This window comes from Gavia stellata, chromosome 3, assembly GCF_030936135.1.
Source record: "Gavia stellata isolate bGavSte3 chromosome 3, bGavSte3.hap2, whole genome shotgun sequence".
Taxonomy (NCBI): domain Eukaryota; kingdom Metazoa; phylum Chordata; class Aves; order Gaviiformes; family Gaviidae; genus Gavia; species Gavia stellata.
In genome coordinates this window covers 72,302,672-72,321,925 of record NC_082596.1, presented here as the reverse complement: position 1 = coordinate 72,321,925, position 19,254 = coordinate 72,302,672, and the positions used below count along the sequence as shown (strand labels likewise).

The 19,254-nt window shown below is 40.0% G+C and overlaps 1 protein-coding gene across 1 annotated transcript in view; it reads right to left on the bottom strand.

The window, feature by feature from the left end:
- The window catches only part of MOCOS (molybdenum cofactor sulfurase), a 225,107-nt gene that overhangs the window by 29,851 nt on the left and 176,002 nt on the right, over nt 1-19,254 (bottom strand). The window contains exons 7-8 of the mRNA XM_059815648.1: nt 7,985-8,101; nt 4,502-4,948 (exon numbers count right to left, since the gene is read on the bottom strand). Of these exons, the coding sequence (XP_059671631.1) occupies nt 4,502-4,948; nt 7,985-8,101 (564 nt within the window). The remainder of the gene's footprint in view (nt 1-4,501; nt 4,949-7,984; nt 8,102-19,254) is intronic.

Genomic DNA, 19,254 nt, shown 5'->3' with positions numbered 1-19,254 from the left:
TATATTCAGGCAACAAATACAGTGAAGCAAAGCAACCAAAGCAGCTTAATGCGAAGTAAAATAAAACAGGTTAGCGTACATTGCAGTAAGCAATACTGTATTACATAGCTTCTAACTTGATTCCCTGAAGTTGTCTGGCCATCTCTGACCACTGAGACAAATTAGAAGGGGGAAGACAGAAAGAAATCAGGGACACCATGATTTTACTGATAGGTGCTAGCATACACCTTAATTCCCAGCATGGCAGGTGGGCTAATCATCCAACATAAGGTCTTCTCTACCTGTCATAAGCAAAGATCGCTGCGCAGTACAGCCAGTACATGGTATTATCCTACCTGCTTTAGTCCATGTTTCTTCTTGTAATGTAAAAATATTTATTGAAAAAATATGTTTTTGTTTATTTCAGATTTTTCTTTAAAACATTTTGGGCTGCTTTTTTGCATAATTCATAGTAACGTCATCATGAAGGCTAACACAATTTTCGAACACATTAAAGGAATCACTGAATACGTTTTAAATTATTCAAGTTTAAAAACATTAGTGGTCTTACATATAATTTATCCACTGATCACTAGGAATTTGCATTGTATTTTAAATTAAAAGCTAATTTGTCTTCTGTGTTGACATGCAATTTTTATACTCTGAAATCTACTGCACGAATAATAAAGTTATTAATGTTTAAAGTCCTAACCTTTTTCACTGGGCACACTGCATTATGTAATTATGCAAAATTAATCCACATGAGAGATGTTCATGTTTAAAAATGCATGTTTAAACCACATTTTTATGTTGGAAAAGAAGAAAAAAGTGATCTGGGATAGAGGTTATTCCTCTTCTCTGCTTCTCTCCATTTAATAAAATAATTGTAGGGAAAAGAAAGCACATTTAAGAAGTTTAGTTAGAATATTCTGCCCTCTGCTTCCTGCACAGTGTGTACAAACCCCATGGAACAACACTGAACAGAAATTGTCCCGTGGCCAGAAACACTTTATAAAATGCACATGCTGTAGGAACTAACCGACCTGCAATGAGCTGATGATCTTGCATGCCAAGCTTCATCCTCCCAGTTGCCAAAGCACTCTGCACTCTCATTTTCTCTGGAGGTCAAGCACCTCCCATACTAAAACACTTAGAACAGAGCAGAGAAAACAGAGTTTAGGAGAGGAGGAGATTATGTGTCTCTAAAGAGGAGATCAAGCTGTGAGTTTGTACTCATATCCTCATCAAGTTTGTCCTCCCTCCACTAAACAAGTCATCTATCCTGCAACCAGTACGTCAGCAGGTAGACTTCACTGGCAGATGGGCTGGGTCTTGCACACACAGTTAACTGGAATTTTCCACTGCATATATTATTTTAGGCAAACGCAAGTAATCACGTACTTACAATAAAGCCTATTTACTACACATGCTAAAGGTCTGACCTACCATACCAGCTGGAGGCCTGCACTTGAACTTACAAATCTATGAGATTCTGATCTCAAGTGTACAAGTACAAGATCAATGAATTCATTGCTGACCAATATCTATACCACTTTCATCTCTCCAGATCAGCTAGCTTAGAGGTACCTCATAACTGATAAAAAAGGAGATTAAATTTTTAACTGGGAAAATATTTTTTTAACTTTCCAACAATTTAAAAGCATCTAAAGGTATTTTAGATTTAAAACATGAAACTGAATTTCAGTTCTTGGCTTCTAACTGAAAACCACGTAAACTACAAGCTACATGATTATTACTTCAGAAGTCTATGAGTTTACTAAAGTAAGGAGATAATACAATGTTAAGTGTGAGGTCTCTATGATAAAGGCCACTAAGTGACTTGCAAAGGAATACTTTTCGATGGGATTCAGTCTCTTCATGATAAAGCCTAGAAATGCTGGTATAATCAATATTTTAAAAGGCAAAATTATTTTCAGGATTTCATTCCATTTAATTGCAGTAAGCTTTCTCTAGCATGTCTTGCTTCAAACTCCAATGCCATGTGGCATGGGTTATTTTCCCCTTTCAAGGTGATACAGGCTGCAGTTGCAGTAATGACATACACAGATTTGTGGAGGGTGATGCAGTCTGCAGTTAGCGATGATATGGTTCTGGCAGTACTGGCTTTCTATTCTACTTTTAGCCATCAAGAAGAGACGAAGCCACTGCTTGATTTAGAATGGGATTAACTGATTTTTAATGCTCATTACAAACGGTGGGCTGTAAGTTGCCATTTGCACCTCTTCTATAGACAGACAATGAGATTGACAGAACTTTCACAGGCTGGTTATAAACGTATGACAGGTCTAGAAGTGTCATTCAGACCTTTGGGAACAAAAACCTGAAGAATGCTTGGTGGAGAGGAAGAAGATCATGAAAGCAAACATTTTCTTTGGGGATTTACTTCAGTATTGAAAATAATGAAAATCAATCAATCTTTTGGCTTCATCTCCTGGCCTGCTCTCCTTATGCATTGAAAGCCCTTTTAACTTGTATTTATTGGGTCAACTTCTACTGTTCTTTCACATGTACTTGTGTACCTTCCACAAACTAAGTGGAAATGCACATAAAAATGCTTTTTGAGAAGAAGAGGAGAAGAATTAAATGCTATTGATAGTGAACTTCCAGTCCCTTATCATATACTAAAGCCAGTATGTATTTAATTGTATATTACTCTTTGGCAATACAGGCTCTGACAGTGCTTAGCTTACTGGGTTCTAATGTGGCCGATATTTTGTTATCAAAAAATATCAAACCAGAATACACTAGACTTAAAAAATTATTCTAGGTATGCAAAACTAAACCTCATAATATAGTTGCAATTTTCATATCTGTATTTTTAAACTATTCAAATCAGCTAGTGTTAGCTGTGTAATCCAAGTTGCCGTGGATTCCTCCTGAGTCAATGGAAAGAGACAGAAATATCCAGGAACAATTCATTTTTCCTACTGCAGATGCCTATTTTACAGTAAGATGAATTAGCAGGTATCCATCTTTCACTGCTTACAGAATACTCTCTGACTTTGGAGGGGTAAATTGAGGTAAGATGAACCCTGCTTTCACGCTGGGCCCATTAACGCATGCCTGGCACAAGAAATATGCATGAGGAACAGGGATTTTCCACCTCCATATAAAATAGCAGTTCTGTCTGCCAGGGAGTACCAGGTTTGTATGAATTTATCACCTAGAGTTGTTTCCCCTCACAGAGCTTGAAGAGAAGAAACCTGGCTCAGCTTGTGGGGAAACATAAGCTGTCTTTCATGCTGAGGTACTTCTTACCTGCTCCTGGGCACAATCACTTCAAAGCCTTCCTAGCACTGAATGTTGTGGTATGTGTCTCACAACACCAGCCTGTACATTAAAAACAGAATTTAACCCCAAAGGGGCCTGAATACTGCTACAATGTATTTCAGCAGCTTCTGTAGTGGGCTTCTGTAATACAGCTATAACAACTGCAACACTTAAACAAAGGTTAAAACATTTTCACATGAAATGTGGGATTACTTTGATTTTCTAAACAGTTTGATTTAGTGGGAGGTTAATAAGGCATGGAAATTGTTCAGGTCTCATTTAATGCTCAAAATTATGCCTCTGAATTAAAGACATCATAAACCAAACCAAATTTAAAAATACAGATGTTTTGTTGATCATTTAACAGTCTCTGCTTTAATTCCCCAGCCTCTTTTTGCATTAAGAAAAAAAATACTAAATCATGATCAAATCAGCTGAGAAGACATATTTTAAATGCAGGTGATTTGTCACTGGATTTGACCCCAATTTTCACTCTGATGTGAGACAGTGACCTATACCAGCAAGTCTTCATAGGGAAAGTTATACCGATACTGACATTCATTAAATCACTTCCCAGTATGGTACTAAGCAGAATCACATTCTAGGTCATGTGTGGGCCATACACCTATTTCATCATGCATTATTTAAAAAAAAAAAGTCACAGCTAAGGTGACGATATTATTAACTTCGTAAAAAAGCAATTAAAATCTTCAAAGAGTGAACTTTCAAATAGTGCAGCAACACTTAAATGTCAGATTTCTGTTGCAAATGTATTTTTAATGATAACATTCCTTTGTAATGTAAATCAGCCTCCTCTCAATTATAACACGTTAATCAAGCTATTTCTCAATTGCTGCCTACCCATCAATGCCTACAAGTCCATCACATGTCATTCTGTAAAAGCATACTAATTACTTGATTATATTTTAGTCAACTTTTGCAAATCCAACTATTTTCTTCAAGACTGCATATTATGTGCAGATTTGTCTGTTGGGGGCAGGGGAGAGCAGAAGACACATTTGCATCCTGCAACTTCAGTCTAATTGAAAATCCTTCAAAGTACCTTAGCATGCTGGACTTGATCCTAGAAACCAGAGAAAATGAAAAATGGGTACCCACATACTGCTTCCTAGTATCTCATTCACATGCTATTCCTGGCAGACATGTCCGAGAAGGGGAAGGAAAAACACAAGGTTGAGATGAATATTTAAGAATGATTCAAAGCATATACCTCAAATGCAGAGCAGGATTTGATTGGGTAGAGGTAAATGTTGGTGACAGTGATGGGCTTGCCACCTCTTCTGCATGTTGGTACTGCAGTCTCAGAAACAGCTGCCCTTATGCTTTCTGTCTCAGCCTCTGGTCGCTGCCAGTTGACAGTTGTCTTTGTTGCAGACGAATTATTCCTGAGTCCTCTGTCCAAGATGTGTGGTATTGGAGCCAGTTTATCTGCATTGTTAAAGGAAGGGTGGTCATCTGAGACAGCCTCTGTCATCAGCTTTGTAACAGAAGACTGGAAGGGAATCTCAGTGTCTGACTTGGAGAGTCTGGTGGCTATGATGAATTTCAAAAAAGTCTGTGCATCTTCAAAAGAAGACATGTAGCCAAAGGATATTCTCACAGAACCCGTAGGACGTCCATCAACTAGGTCTATATCATCTCCACAGACATGGCCAGCCTAGTTTGAAATAGAAAGAAAACCAGAGAGCTACTAGGACAAACTTAGCTTTATTTCCCTCTAATTTTACACAGTTATTAACGAGTCTCTTAATTCTAACCTGAAAAACTGTTTTCAAAAATACAAAGTTAACTCATGAATACGAAGAGAAAATGGAGAAAAAAATCCCAACTATCTTATTACTTACTCAAGCTGGGAAGAAGATAATTTTGAGATGCCTGTCCTATTCTTCCCTAAGGCAAGAGAGACTTCTCAAAAACATGCCAAGAATCAGAAAAAGTTTGTAGGTCTCAGGATGGCCTGTTAGTTAGGGCAGTCTCCAGGTACATTTCAGTCTCACCTGCATAGTTCACTGGGATTTAAACTGGGATAGTACATTCAGATAAGTGAACAAACCACAAGACCGGATTTTTCTGGGGCAGTTTTCTTGATATTTGCTGTCAGAACAGTTCCATTTTATACTCTCAGTGGCTTATTCATAGCTTGTGTTAAATAGTCCAATGGATAGCTACACAGCTGAGAACTGGTCTGGGATATTAGTAAAGCAGAGACTTGAATCTAGAGCTCCAACATCCAAAGTGACTTTCCTCGTCATTGAGATATGCAATAAATCTGTCTTCCTTGTCCAGTCAACACATTGCTTTCAGGATGGAAGGAACTAGCCTTCCCCCTAACATTTCCTCCTTTGAAGAACACAGGTTGCCAGTCATGAAAAATCATTGTTGAAAAATTCTTCAAATACCCTATTAGTGACCTCCACATAGATACCCCTCCATTTGATATGCCTTTCATACAGCACTCTCTGGAAAACTCTCCCTTAGAGCAGAAGTTTCTCCTTCAGTAAGTGGGTCAGTGAATGCTGCCACTCACTTCCAGTGAGGTAAGCTAGAGATCCCCTTTGTTCACCCATCTAACATTATCTCACCAATGGACACAAGATTTAGTTCTAAGTCAGCATCCTTATTCCTGTAAGTGCAGCAGCTGGTTTTTGGTTTTTTTTTTTTTTTTTTTTTTTTTTTTGTTGTTGTTGTTGTTTTTTGGGGTTTTTTTTGGTTTTTTTTGGTTTTTTTGTTTTTTTTTTTCTCAGAATTTCATTTATTTACATACTTCTGTTACATAAAAATGAAAGTGTGAATAGATTATTTACATGAGGGCTTTTTTAAGCAAGAAAAGTCACAGTTCAATGAACACAGATGCCATTTATGCAAGGAGAAATAAAAAACAACCTCTATTTCAAAGCATGCAATACAGTAGTAAATATTTCAATGCAGTGTGATGTAGTTTTTATCCTTGACAACAGAGGAGAAGCAACATTTGCAAAATTAGGTTGCATCTGTTAATATACATGTAACTCTTCTGCCAAGTATTGATTGATTGACTGAGGAGAGAGGTTCCTGCTGTGCAAATAAGTAAACGAGTTCCTACCTAACATCCTAAGAAAACTAACCACATTTCTCCAGGGACCCTTGAGGACAGAAAGACCTCCTTCACAGGCATTTTATACACGGAAATCTTCATCATGGAAGGAAGAATACAGTCAGCACCCTGGGAAAAGGCGAAACCAAAGTATATGTGCAAATAATGTGATAAAACATGCCTTCCCCTACACAGTAATGCGGTCAATAACTCATCCAGATCCTTCTCAAAGGACTGATGAGAATATCCCAAAATAATGGCTGCTTGACTGCACCACCTCATCATACCGCTTTTGGCAGATTAAGTGTCTCTTTGTAAGTTTGGGTTTGGCCTATTCCCGTTTAAATGTTCAGCTTTATTAACATGATACAGACCTGTAAGAGGCCAACATGATACAGACCTGTAAGAGGCCACCCACTCCTTAGCAAAATCCTCCTTATATAAAGAGGTCCAAGAGCGTTGTAGCTGGTCATTTGGCATTTTGCACTTCAGCAGAAGGGTAGACCTTTTTTTCCTTTCTCAGAGTATCTTGGGGAACCTGCTCCCCCTTGAAAATTTAAGCATCACTCACCTGCTCTTAGACAGATTATGCATGAGGAGACTATGGACATGGAGCTCTCCATGGTAAATCAAAGCACCATTTCGCCAAGGAAGGCATTAAAGAGCTCTCCCCCTTTAAGAACTTGTGCTATCAATCTTGCATATAAACATGTTTGCAAAAGTTATCTAAATGTCTCTGTGAAATTATAAGGGAGCTATAATATCAATACAGCCATTATAATTTTTTATCTTTTGAAGAGTGGCATTAATAAAATTTTGGATTGTTCTGTATTAATTTACTGTAATTTCAAACTCTAACAAATAGGCAGACATGAAGCCTCCCCTGTAATACATCCTGCTACACATCTTTTAATGACAATTTATGGAAAATATTAGTCATCTAGAAAACAGTCTTTACATTCATGTTCTAACAATCTAACAAACCAGTAATCTAGGTAGATGTCATCTAAATTTACTTCACTCTCTGAGATTCACTGTGTCTTCTCATTTATTGTTTCTTGTCCAATTTGTGTATGCCTTCTAAATTGTAACATCCAACAGCAATAGGTCTATAATACCTGAACATTATTAAGTACAATTAAGGATACTTAAGGAACAACATGAGATGAATTGTCCAGGAACTTCTGTTCTGCAGGAAGTCTGGACTTAATGTAATACCAAATCAGAACAAGAAGCAACAATTTCGTATTTTCCAGTGAAATAAAAACAAGCAACACATACTGCTTTGAGTCCATCAAATGATTTTGTTTCAATACCCCTTTTCAATGAACTGAATTTCAGTTAATTTAGAACTTTAACATGGCAATTGAGTTGAAAAGTCAGAGAAAGCAAATCAAATTTACCTTCATTCTTAAAGTGGCAGAGCGTCAAAACCACACGGCATGGTACACCTACTTCAGTTTTAAGGGTTTTTTTGATACAGAGCCAGATTTTCTTCTCCCCTTCAAACCTCCCATCCTTAGGAAATTCAGAACTGATAGCCAGAAAATGTCTCCTGGGTCACTGAATCTACGTATTTTCCACAGGAAATATATCATGTAATCTCACTCAGAAACTAACCTGCAGGTTCCTTTGGATGTCCTCATTGCTTATACCCAAATGCATCTGGCAGGCTCCTGTATTACAGAAGCAACCTGTGCGGACATGTATGTTGTAGAGACTGGCCATCTTGTCCACCTTCACGATTCAGCAGGAGATAAGACATAGGAGAGGAACGAAAAATGGATGTTTTAAAGTTGTGGTAAACAACATACAAATTTTTAAAAATACAATTCAATTGGAGCTAAATTACTTCTGTAAATTATTAACAACTTACTGTAGCTTTTAGCATTCCCATACACACCTAGAATTTTTCAGCCTTGTTATTTAGCTGAAAGAAAACAGTGGTGGAAGCAGAAATGCTTACCTTGGCATTGAGAGACAGTGCACACAACACACACACACACACACACAGAGCATATTAGTTCAGGTCCTGATCCTGTTAATGACGGTACATGTGCTTAATTTTAAACCTGTGAACAGGTTCATTCACGTCAGTAGTGCTAACTACAGGCCTGCAGTCAAGTGTTATTCAGTGTCTCGACAGAACCGTCACCTACAACTGCATCTGCAGAGGCTGAAGAGAGGCCAGGGGCACCTCTTCAGTTAGCTGAAGAAAGCCTTGTTCTCCAAGGATCTGAAACTGCAAATCCGCATTACAGAAACTGACTGTATCTGTGGGATTTTGGCACACAGATGCTTGAAGAATCAGCCCCCCAGTAAGCAATAACATCTGACAGGGCAGGAACTAAACTGGAATACCTCCTTGAGTCTTCTACATACGACCACTCAGGCCACCAACTCACTGGTGTACTTTTTCTTCATGCTGTGCTGTTCTGTTATACCATTCCTTTATTGTCCACTAAATAACGAATGGGCAGAAATACAATACCTGATGACAAACTGGCGTGAATAAATTATGTGAAGGAATGAAAAAGATGTGCAAAGAGAACAGAAGCACATGTCCATATGTGCCTCGGAAGGAGACACATACATGCATGCACTGGCAGGATGGCACTGCAGGGAATATATATGGACTGTCAGGGTTTCATAGCACAGCTAACAAACAGTGGAAGCACACTATAGGGATCCTCTTAGCACAGCTAAGAAACCACGGAAGCACACTGCAGGGATCTGAAAACGCTTTATGTTGATTTCAAAAAGCAACAACAGCAGCTGGTAAGGTTAGTTGAGCAGGTATAGCTACTGCCAGTTATTTCTTTGACAATAAATGATGAACATTTCTGGTCAGGACTGGGAGAAAGGACAGTCAAATGGTCAGAAAGGTAGCACGAAACCTGGCACATCCTATCTCTAGTACAGACTTCCAGAACAACCTCGGAAAAGCTGCATTAATCTCTCTGTGCTTTCGCTCCTCATCTGCAAAATGAGGAGCTGAGAGCTCTGAGAATAACCACACTGCAGACTGAGAGGACCTCACCATGCCAGTGACACAACCTTCCTCGCAGAGAAGCTGCTCAGCCTAAAGGTGCAGGAATGGAAGTGTCGACCATCTCAAACTAACCACTTTCCTAACTGTAAGCTCATGCTTTATCTGCCTGAGGTATCAATGTAAACATTCAACCTAGCTTTTCTAGCTGGCTTAATCTCTATTGGCTTTTTTTTTTTTTAACATAAAGTCTCTTTGTATAGGATAATAGCCCAATATATGCAGCAAATACTTTCTGGTATAATTCAGTCTATCTTCTGTCTCCTGTCTTCTGACATCACCAATCTTCTGATGTCAGCCTGCCTTCTGACATCTCTGAGTTTAACTGTGTGTCATACCAAGCACCTTTAACTTCACTATCTCAGCAGCTTGAAAAACCAAGTCCGCTGTTAGAACTTACTCCAGGCTGAAATAATTCAACCTAAGTAGTGTCTAGCTCTGCTAAAAGTAGTTCAAACAGCATTAAATTTCTAATTTTTTTTCATGTGTGGGGCACAAGGTACTCCACACAGAAATGTGCTGTATACACAGAAGAAATCCTCCATCATTACAGTGCAAAAGTTCTCAAGTTTACACTTAAATACATTCTGCCCCACAAGTTCAGTTCAAAATGGTTCAGTTCTCAAATGGAGATACAATAAAAATAACTCCATATCCAGACTTGGAAAGCAGAGAATAGAATCAGTCCCAAGATCCCTATTCATGATTAATGCCTTGGAGAATATCCTGTGTTCAAAGCATGTTTCTCAAATCAAAGTTATAGTAAAAGCCATCTCTTGAGAAAGACTGTTGTGGTGTCATTAGCTTTGTTTTGTCAGAAGACTTCAATCTGGGAACAGTGACATTTTCTTGACTTCTTTTTTCATTTAGATGAGAAAAGTTGTCATCCTGGCATAACATGGTTTGTCATGGTGCTAGTGACTCATGGGTGGATCTATCGTTCTGTTAATGATGACAAGCAAGGCAAAAATCATGACAGATACTTCACTACTGAATTCATACAGTGTTGGGGCTTATTTGCTCAGCATACAAAAAGCTTTAAAATACATAATCTTTTTATTATTTTTTGAAGAAACATTGCTGGGGCAGCCTTGCTTATCGAAATGTATGTAGTGTAATGAAGTTTCCATGACCCAGCTTCAAGGAATTGCTAACAAGAATTTTTTAAAAATCTTTTTAATTTTGTCAAAGAAATTATTACTGTTCTTTAATGAACAGTAATTTCATTCTAGCCGTGCGACCCAATCCCTTTCTCCAATAACACTTTTAATTGTGATATATATTAATCTGTACAGTAGACAAAGATTATGATACATAAAAACATAGGAACATTAGAGGAATATAGGGAATTGTGGTTCAGGAGAACAAAGATAAGTTATCGGTAGCTTTAGTATTACTCTAACTCTGTTATCACCAATGTGATAATGCACATAGGTCTTGGGAAGGTGATGCACACTTTTCATTGCAAACAATGATACCATGTAAAGAATCAGTAAGGGCAGCACTGCAAACTATCTGTCCCTTGAATGCATGCTTGACTTTCCCTTGGACATACGCTTCCATTTCTTCTTGTTTAGTTTCACCCCAGAAATATGCTACTTGGGGAGTTAATTTAATCTCTCTCTGCAGTGCTACCACATAGCAAAACAAATAGAATATAAAACATCTGTTACAGTTATTTCGATGAAGAAAAGCTTATTTAAATAAAGCACATCTTTAAAATTGCCATAAGGAGCAATAATGGGTATGGAGCTCAGGGTTATGAAATACAGAACGCCGCTTGCAGCTCTGTCTGTAACAGTGGCAGCTGACTTTTGGGAGCCAGGAATATGTTCATCAATGAAGGCACAGAAGCATGAATGGTGCTAATGGTAAGTACACAGCTTAATGTACTCAGATTGTCAGTTTTGGTGATTCCCTGAGTCTGATATTTGGAACTATTGTGAATTGGTCTTTCAGAGCTTAAAGACTACAATTAAACTGCAAAACACATGCAGAAATCTTGCAGCATTTTTACCGATTTTAGTCAGTGAGGAAATGGTAATTAAGCCATCACGACATCTTGGACTCCCATCTGCCCCTCAGAGCCCCTTTGAATTCATCGCTTTTTCTGAAGCTCTTTACCGTGGGACAAGCCCTGTAGGTTGCTTCACACCCCAACACTTCTGATGTCAGATTGTCTTGATTTTTGATGAGCAAAAGGTGCTTTTCACACTTCCAGGCTGTGGTCTTTGAGTTTAGCAAACACACATGAATGGATTTCATCTAAATCCATTTTAATTTTTTTTTTTTTTTCCAGAGGTGATTTCTATTCTAAGCACAGTTGCCTTCCTCAGTGAGCCTTCCTTTTGTGTTGCCAGATTGACCAAATGCTCACTGTTAGGGTTTTTTTCACAGTGCTTGGTCCGATAAAGACTATTACAATTTTTAATTCTTTCTAATAGAAAAGATATTGAGGTGGAGAGGGTTTCCTCCCCTGGTTTTAATGCATTATTCTACAACAGCCCCCCCTTGGATAGCTGGTATTTTAGTTCACACTCAGCAGCTGGACAGCTCCGAAAATAAATTCGATTCTGGTGTGTTCTGATTTATCATAGTTTTGCATTATTTCTAATCAACTAAGTCTAAGATTTTCACTAAGAATGTTGGATTCTTTAGGAACCCCTGCTGAAGTCATTCCCATAGGATCCAATTCTGTAGCCCTTATTCAGGCAAGTACTTCTTATTTGTGCAAGTTATTTTACTGAGTATCACAAGAATTATTCCTATGAATAAAGGAAGTTTTTATAATAGATCATGAAGTGTCCCGAAAAAACCAAAATCCTGTAAGTCAATACTGGCAGGTACTGTCCTTCAGGAATTGGGATTGGGACTTCTCATTCTACTTTCTACAACACTCAAATTTCAGAGCAGTTTGTTTGTCTGATGGATTTGCTCATTACAAGAATTTCACTGCACACCACTGATGGCTGGTTATAAAACAGGCTTCCTGACAGTGTTCTCCACATCCACTGCTAAATTAATTCACTGATTCATGGCATGGAATTGGAAAGAAAGTAAGCTAGCTCTTTCTGTCATCCAGCATTTGACTGTGAAATGTTGTTGCTGATGCAAATGCATACATAATCTTGCTTAATACAATTTAATAAGAAGTAGGTCAGAAGAAAAAAACAGATATCAGCACTTGTTTCCAAAAACAAGGACAAAAAAAAGCATTTTAGCTGAGTTACAGTATACTTAAACTGGTTTAACTGCATGGTTTCCTGCAAGAGACACATTTTTTCCCATCCCAGGGAAAGAATTTCTACGTGGGCAGGTTCCCACAGTATTGATGAATCTGATCCTCTCCTCCTTATTGCATCTCTAGTTGTTGACAATGGTTTAAACTAATTGGAGAGTGGATGTAAATCTCTCTTCAGTCTACACCCATTCATCACTCACTCTGACCAAAACCCCTTTCGTAGAAGGCAGTGAAGTATTAGACAAAGATACTGAAATTTACTGAAATTGCCAAACTCAGTGTCCTGATAGTGGAAATGCTAGCTTATCAGGAACTTTGCAGTTGATGTGATAATTTTCTCTGCTGGTTTCAAAGACAGTCAAACATCAGGTAGGACTGGATGGGAGAGAAGCAGGCTGGAAACATCAGCATAATTCAGAAGATGTGGGTTGCAGTTCTGCAGGAATTCTCACTTAGAAGATGCCACATACACAGAAAACTGCAGGTCCTCCATGCTTAAAGCAGTAACAATAATTTTACATTTCTGTGACCCAGAAGCTAGAAGATACTTTACTACTGTAAAAAAGAAATGAAACACAGTCTTGATTGTTAATGAATGACCTCAGATTTTTTCAACTGCCTTTTTCAGTACATGCAGTGAATTAGGGCATGGACTTATTTGGATCATATATAAACTTCATCAGTCCAAGCTCCAGCTATTTGAAACTGAACAGGCTGATGAGTAGGCTGAACACCTTGGTTTTCTTTGATTTGGCGTCTCAATGGCTACAAGATCTCCACCCAATGGCATTTTCTCTTAGCTTTTTCTTCTTTTAAACTGCATTCAGTGACAATGAAAATCTAGTTTAATAAAATGACATGAAGGAAAGGATGGATTCCAGGAAAAAAAGCAAAGCAAAGGAACTGAAGCCCTCTGTGGTGCAGCACAACCAAGGGATCAGGCCCAGTCAGCACAGGTTCATGAAAGGCAGGTCCTGCTTGACCAACCTGGTCTCCTTCTATGACCAGGTGACCCGCCCAGTGGATGAGGGAAAGGCTGTGGATGTTGTCTACCTGGACTTTAGTAAAGCCTTCGACACTGTCTCCCACAGTATTCTCCTGGAGAAGCTGGCGGCCCGTGGCTTGGACAGGTGCACTCTTCACTGGGTTAAAAACTGGCTGGATGGCTGAGCCCAGAGAGCTGTTGTGAATGGAGTGAAATCCAGTTGTCGGCCAGTCACAAGTGGTGTCCCCCAGGGCTCAGTTTTGGGGCCGGTCTTGTTTAATATCTTTATCGATCTGGATGAGGGGATAGAGTGCTCCCTTGGAAAGTTTGCAGACGACACCAAGTTGGGCGGGAGTGTTGATCTGCTCGAGGGTAGGAAGGCTCTGCAGAGGGATCTGGACAGGCTGGATCAATGGGCCGAGACCAACTGGATGAGATTCAACAAGGCCAAGTGCCGGGTTCTGCAGTTTGGCCACAACAACCCCATGCAACATTACAGGCTTGGGGACGAGTGGCTGGAAAGCTGCCCTGCAGAAAAGGACCTGGGGGTGCTGGTTGACAGCCGGCTGAATATGAGCCAGCAGTGTGCCCAGGTGGCCAAGAAGGCCAACGGCATCCTGGCCTGTATCAGAAATAGTGTGGCCAGTGGGAGTAGGGAGGTGATTGTGCCCCTGTACTCGATGCTGGTGAGGCCGCACCTCGAATCCTGTGTTCAGTTTTGGGCCCCTCCCTACAAGAAGGACACTGAGGTGCTGGAGCGTGTCCAGAGAAGGGCGATGAAGCTGGTGAGGGGTCTGGAGCACAAGTCTTATGAGCAGTGGCTGAGGGAACTGGGGTTGTTCAGTCTGGAGAAGAGGAGGCTGAGGGGAGACCTTATCGCTCTCTACAATTACCTGAAAGGGGGTTGCAGAGAGGTGGGTGTTGGTCTCTTCTCCCAAGTGACCAGTGATAGGACAAGAGGAAATGGCCTCCAGTTGCGCCAGGGGAGGTTTAGGCTGGATATTAGGAAAAATCTCTTTCCTGAGAGAGTGGTGAGACACTGGAATAAGCTGCTCAGGGAAGTGGTGGAGTCACCCTCACTGAAGGTGTTCAAGGAACGTGTGGACGAGTCATTGTGGGACATGGTTTAATGGGCATGGTGGTGTTAGCTGATCGTTGGACTTGATCTTACAGGTCTTTTCCAACCTTAGTGATTCTGTGATTCTGTGAACTCTGACATCAACAGAGCATTCCCTTGTGAGTCACAGGAAAAGGTCTGTATGTCTGCATCCCATTGTGCATCCTTAGCTATTTCGTAGGCTAAAGGCTTTGGGTCAGACTGCTACTAGCCAGAGAAGTGGAAGCCAGAGTCAAACAACACAGAAGACTAAGCTATAACTGGTATCAAGAATGGATAAAGGGGAATGTAGCAGACTAATACAAGTGGAAACAATGCTTAGAAATAAAACGGTGCAGTGCACGATGCTGAAAGTCTAGTGACAGATTCAATTCATGTCCCAGTCAAAACCCTCTCCACCTCTTCCTCTTTCTCTTAAATCACTTAAATCCTCCTTTTTCTGTATTTATGCCCTGAAAATGGGAATAATAGATCACAGCGAGGTTGTAGGGCTAAAATCCCATGATGGATTGTGTTGAAATATTATTTTAATTACATCCATACAGGGTCCTATACAGGATTTGTGTGTGGGGCAGGAAGATGCAAGCAAGGTAATGGAGAAGGTGGAGCCAGGCTCTCTTTGTCTTCGAAGGATTCAGATGGTGGACTGAAACTGGACACCACATGTGTTCAAAGGCAGCTGATCTGCTTTTACCAAGATCAAGAAAAAAGGAAACCAGCAGAGGCTTTCGAAAGTGCAGTCCTTTTGTGCTACCATGTGGTTTCTTTTCACATTTCTTCCCTGTGTAACAAGGTCTGTAGTTTAGAGTCACAGTTTGGCCCTGTTACTAAACAGAAAATATTTAGCCTCCCTCATTCATCTGAGATGCTTTCATCTGAACAACTGTGAGTATCTTTCTTTTATCTCCTTTCCAGTTTCCTTAGCAACATGCAAGGACACTCCAGAGAAGCAGTGTCAGGCAACACCTTCAGTCATAGGCTTTCACGAAGCTTTCTAACCTTGACCAGCTCTGATGAGCAGTTTAATAGTAGGCAATTTCAAGCATGCGTCACATGCGTCTTTGTCCCCCCACAATGAGATGTTACAGAAAGCAACTCAGCCTGTACTCTGCCACTACTTCCTCAGCAAGAAAAGAGCTTCATTACCTACTAACTAGGTTTGCAGTTACCAGACTGAGTCAAGTACAGCATCTCCTTATGCTCAGTCAGTAATCCCCTACCTAGACAGCCCCTCGTTGTAAGTGCTGTCTTTGAGTGCCCAGTGCCATATAACCAAATGTAAGGAAAGATCCAGACTGTAACGGCATTTCTTGCCAGTTTGAAGCAACAAGGTGCCATTTATTGGCAAGCCAGTGTGGTTTGCTGCATTGCTGCTATCTCCCTGCTTACCAGACATCCACAATACAATTGGAAACTAATTGGAACCAAGGAAATGAGTGGACGTTCAACAGGAATCTTCACAACAATCTTTTTCTCCTCGTAATCGTGTTTGCATTCTATTGTGCTGGTCCATCTGCCATCCCTGGCTTCCTGAAATCAATGGCTAAATCTATAGCTAAAATCAATAGTGAGCAGTCACCCCAGCAATTTTTAGGTAGCTATTGGGAAGATGGCCAAAAATCCCATTAGGCATGTTAAGAACACTTTTCTTTCCCTGAGTCATCAAAATTAATATAATGAGTGGATATGCTTCTAAAAGCATTAGTGTAACTAACTCGAAGTTGTTTGACCATCTCTGCACAGACATTCTTAGCTGGAATTAACAAATACTGGATTTCCATTTTCTCTGGCCCAGATGAAAAAATGCTGTACTTCTCCACCTGCAAAACTGAATGATTATTCTACACGAAGGTAAAAAGTAACAGACGGAAAAACATTAAAAGTATTACGGTTTGAAGAACAACAAAAATCTCCTGCTTAATAACCTTCTATGAAGATTTATTTCACGTAGATTAAATAAAGAAGAAATTATCCCTCATCGTTGCTTAACAGCAACCCACTTTCTCCTGTAGGGACATGGTATGAATTTCTAGACAAGTACTGATAGCTACTACCAGGCTCCGTTCAGTAGTCTGATCAAATTGATCTGGTAACACCTTCCTGCACGTGTGAAATGCTGTAGGTCCTTTTTTTCCCACTCTTCTAATTCATGTGTTGTCATTGTTCTAATTCCGTACCCATATGCCAGATGTACAGTGCACTGGAGCTAATCTCTCAGTGAAACCGAGGGTACCGTCTAAGACACAAGCAGCAATTATTTCAAGAAATCTACCCAGTACAGGTATTGCATGGTCCCATTTATCATGTAATGATAAGTAATGATATGAATATGTATTCAACCAGCTGTGTGTATATACAAATGTATCCGCCACTTGATATCTGAAGATCTGCCAGCGTTTAACATATTTCCTCTCCACTCCTGTGAGGTTAGAATAAGTGGGGAAGACAGACATTGAGTCCCTCAAGGTGACACTGAAAGACCACAGCAGAAGGAGGAGATTTAACCTGGCCATTGCCAGGTCCTGGCTGTTGATCTAGGTCCAGCTAAGGAATTTATTAAAACATGACTGAAGGAAAAGAAGCTCTTAAAAGAGTGTTCTTGTGAAACTAAAGCAAAGAAAGTGTACTTGCAATATGAAGGTGCTTCCAGAACTGGCTATCACCATTTTATTTACCTTGAGCAACTACTTTTATGTGCATTTCCCATCCTGCTTCACACCACTTTGTCCCATGTTACTTCTGTTTGTAGACCTGTCCAAATGCAAACAGACAGAATAACTTCTACCTGATTATATTGCTCTGCCTCTTCCTTGGTCACCCCTCTTCCATACAACGCTGTTTCAGACTGCTTGTCCAACTCTCCTCTGCATCTCATGGCTGGAATCTCCTTTTTTTCTGCTTTCCTGCCCAAACTGGTGTCTCTTTCTTTGCCCAATCCATGTAATAATGGACTTCAGCTGCATTGTGGGAAATTTAGGTTAATCATTAGGAAATATCTTGCAATAGTGAGTATAGTTAAGTTCCACAACAAACTGCCTCTGAAGGCTGCGGAAAGGTTCAGGTAAAGATGATCCTGTCTTGGCACATAACGATGATGGGTAACCTCTCATAGTCCCTAAAATCCTAAGAACTATTTTTCCCCCTCAACATCTTCTCAAACCACAGGGATGAATTTGGCTTTGCTGCTAAGCTGCTTACAAGACAATTCACTGCTGTAGGATGCTTAGGATGCAGAAGGATTAACGGGGTTAAAAAGAAAACAAAATTTCTTTTGTTTCATGGGCAAGTCTCGTTCTGGTTTTGTCCTCTTCTTATACTGCTAGCATGTGAACACTGGCAGAAAGAGGCTACCGGGGTACAGAAGGTGCCATGGTGAGATCCTTTGTGGCTGTTCTTACATTTAAGTGATTTGGGACCACACATTCCGATTTAAGACCCTGGTCTTCATTTCAGAATGACAGAAAATAAAGGTAGGAAAGGAAAAAAACAACATTGGGTCATTGAGTCTATCCTTACATTAACTCAAGGGAGGTTGAGATAGAAGGAAGGTGGGTGAGACAGTGGGCAGATGCCATAATAAGAACAGTCATCAAATTGCATTATAGATTTGTGCTGGAAGTTATCTGCTGAGAAGTGTTGATAGTCTTTTTCTTGAGAAATGGATGAAGAAAGATAAGTTCAAAGTCTAGACCTCCCTTTACTCTATCTGGGTTGATGAGAGTGAGCCAGGACATGCTAATGTAGGCTCCTAGACAAATCCGATCATAATCTATCTGAGCAGCGTTCTCAGCCTTGAGAAGCAAAACTCATCCATATGCAACACTACAGAAGAGCCTTCCTTAGGCAAACCAAAATGTTTACATTCTCTATCTTTGGCAGCTGATTCCTGTTATAGCAGTTTGTCTTTCACACACAAGTGTGAAGTGGCAGGCAAGAAGGCTGAGATTGCTAATGGACTGATGCTTATTCCCTTCCTGACAGAAGTTTTAGGAGGCATGGCAAGCACATGTGGATATCAAGGGAACTTTTGCAGGTGAGACAATCACGGCAACCTTATTCTGTTTAGCTTCAGGCTCCCGGCAAAGGAAGCAGTGTGAAAAAGCACAGTGGGAAAGAGTGCTGAGAATCCACAACTGAAATGATGGCCATTTTTCAAAAGATAGCTACGATGGTTTACTCCCTTTTTTATGCCCATGACACACAGGATAAGAAAATATTGTCTCAGAAGACCAGAGTGAAAAAGAAAAAGTTTGATAAGGGAAGTGCCGTTTTTCACTGAGGTCAGAAAAAACTGAACTGGAAGGTGTGACCGGGTAAGAGCTCTCCAGGGTATACAATTCAAGAAATGTTTCAGGTGAAATTCCATCTGCCCATCTCTGCCTCTTACCCCTTTCCCCTCTTCCAGCTCCCAAACTGACTTTACAGAATGAAATGTGAACGGATTATAAAATTACTCTGCAATTATCTACTGAATGTACAAAAAAAAAATTTCACAGGT